General features: G+C 39.3%; 1 protein-coding gene across 1 annotated transcript in view; it reads right to left on the bottom strand.

The window, feature by feature from the left end:
- Positions 1-1,819, bottom strand: part of LOC128250597 (centrosome-associated protein 350-like) — a 30,737-nt gene that overhangs the window by 11,970 nt on the left and 16,948 nt on the right. Inside the window, exon 7 of the mRNA XM_052975971.1 lies at positions 464-669. Within this exon, the coding sequence (XP_052831931.1) occupies positions 464-669 (206 nt within the window). The remainder of the gene's footprint in view (positions 1-463; positions 670-1,819) is intronic.

Below are 1,819 nucleotides of genomic sequence, written 5' to 3'. Positions count from 1 at the left end.
GTTCCAGTTGATCCGATCAATGGAACAGCCTGCTCGTGAAATTAACGTGCAAGTGGCTGAGCACTCCACAGACACGTGTACCCTTAATGCAGTTCTCGGGGATATTCAGCGTGACACAGTGTGACAAGGCTGGCCCTTTGAATTACAGGCACAACAGAAACAGGAAGAAAGAGTAAGAGAAAGGTGTGGTGAAAGAGTACAGCAGGGGTTACCACCATCCCTTGCCAGAGCCTCGTGGAGCTTTCGGTGTTTTCGCTCAATAAACACTCACAACACCCGGTCTGGGAATCGAAACCGTGATCCTATGACCGAGAGTCCGCTGCCCTAACCATTGGGCCATTGCGCCTCCACTCATACCAGTCATAACTACAACCTAAATACCCCTACTACATCCTAGACACTACAGCCCAGACCCCACGACTTCTACCCATGCACCACGATGAGAATGATTACAAATACTCACGGCGTCGAGATGCTGCTTTCTCCGGCCGTTCATGGTGTCGGCCTTCTTTAGCCGAACTATCTCTGCTCTGCTGGATAACCTTATCCTCGCAGGATTTCTCAGCTGCTTTCCTCAGCCTATAAAGCTCTTTACTTTCATATTTCAGTCTTTTCTCGAGAGTGTACAGTCCCAGACAGGTTTCTGTCAATGTTTTCTGCTGTAGGTTTCTAATGAGCAGGGAAGTAAAATAAATTAAGTAGAGTTACATAATTGTAGGAAACATGGAGCAAACGCTGTGTGCACATACAGTTTTCTGCTGTAGCTTTTCTAGCAAATAGGGAAGTAAAATGAATTTAATAGAATTAAATAATTGTAGGAAACAATAACCAAAGCCTCTGTAGGCACACCTACACACACACACATACTCATAGTAATTAATATTGAAGCTTCAAGATAATGCATGATTAATTCAAAACAATGTGAATAAATAAGCATTACACCTGACTGAATGCTAATGGGTTAAACCAGACATATCTGACTTCTCGTACCTACCCTACAATGCCATTCTAAAGATAAACCATCGAGTTTTAGGGATTCACACAGACACACAGACAGACACACATTCTCATCAAATATATTATATATATATATAAAAACATATATATATATATGTATATGCGTATATATATTTTTTTAATCTATGTACATGCATATATATGTTGCAGCTAGGTGCGCTTTACATTACAAAACCCCTTTGTGTCAATAAACTAGGTGCATGTGATTGGTGGCAAAACAATGCAAAACTCATCCTGCCTCTGCTCTGATATGGAAATAAACTATACATAATGGTGATGATGGTATACAGGACCGCACTTAGACAAATAAGAAGGGTGTGTGTGTATGTACCCAGAGTTACCATTCAGCCAGACCAGACATATGTTTGGCTCTCTTCCAAAAAAAAGCAAACAAGACAAAAATCGAGCCAATGAGGAAGACTCTCTAAGTGGTCGCTCAATATGCTAGAAATAGCAGCCAAATCTCCTTTTTAATTGCACCCCATCATCTACATACAAAAAGGGATGTGTTAGATATAATGCAATCCTTGTTTTACTGTCCAAGAAAAAAAAAAAAAAGAAAGACAGGATGGTCATGGCTGGAATGCTCTGACCACAAGTCAGAACTAATCAGAACTGATTTTAGGAGCTAATCAACAATGACAATAAGAATAACAATGATGAGGCAAAATTGGAATTTGTACAAAAGGAAGAAATGGAGAACAAAGTGGAATATTCCAGATTCGTTGTATTAAATAGATTAACGAAAAAGACAAAAAAAAAAAAATAACAGTTATTCCAGCAAAAAAAAAAAAAAAAAAAA

The sequence above is a fragment of the Octopus bimaculoides genome, chromosome 23 (assembly GCF_001194135.2).
Source record: "Octopus bimaculoides isolate UCB-OBI-ISO-001 chromosome 23, ASM119413v2, whole genome shotgun sequence".
NCBI lineage: Eukaryota > Metazoa > Mollusca > Cephalopoda > Octopoda > Octopodidae > Octopus > Octopus bimaculoides.
This window is presented reverse-complemented; position numbering and strand designations above follow the sequence as displayed.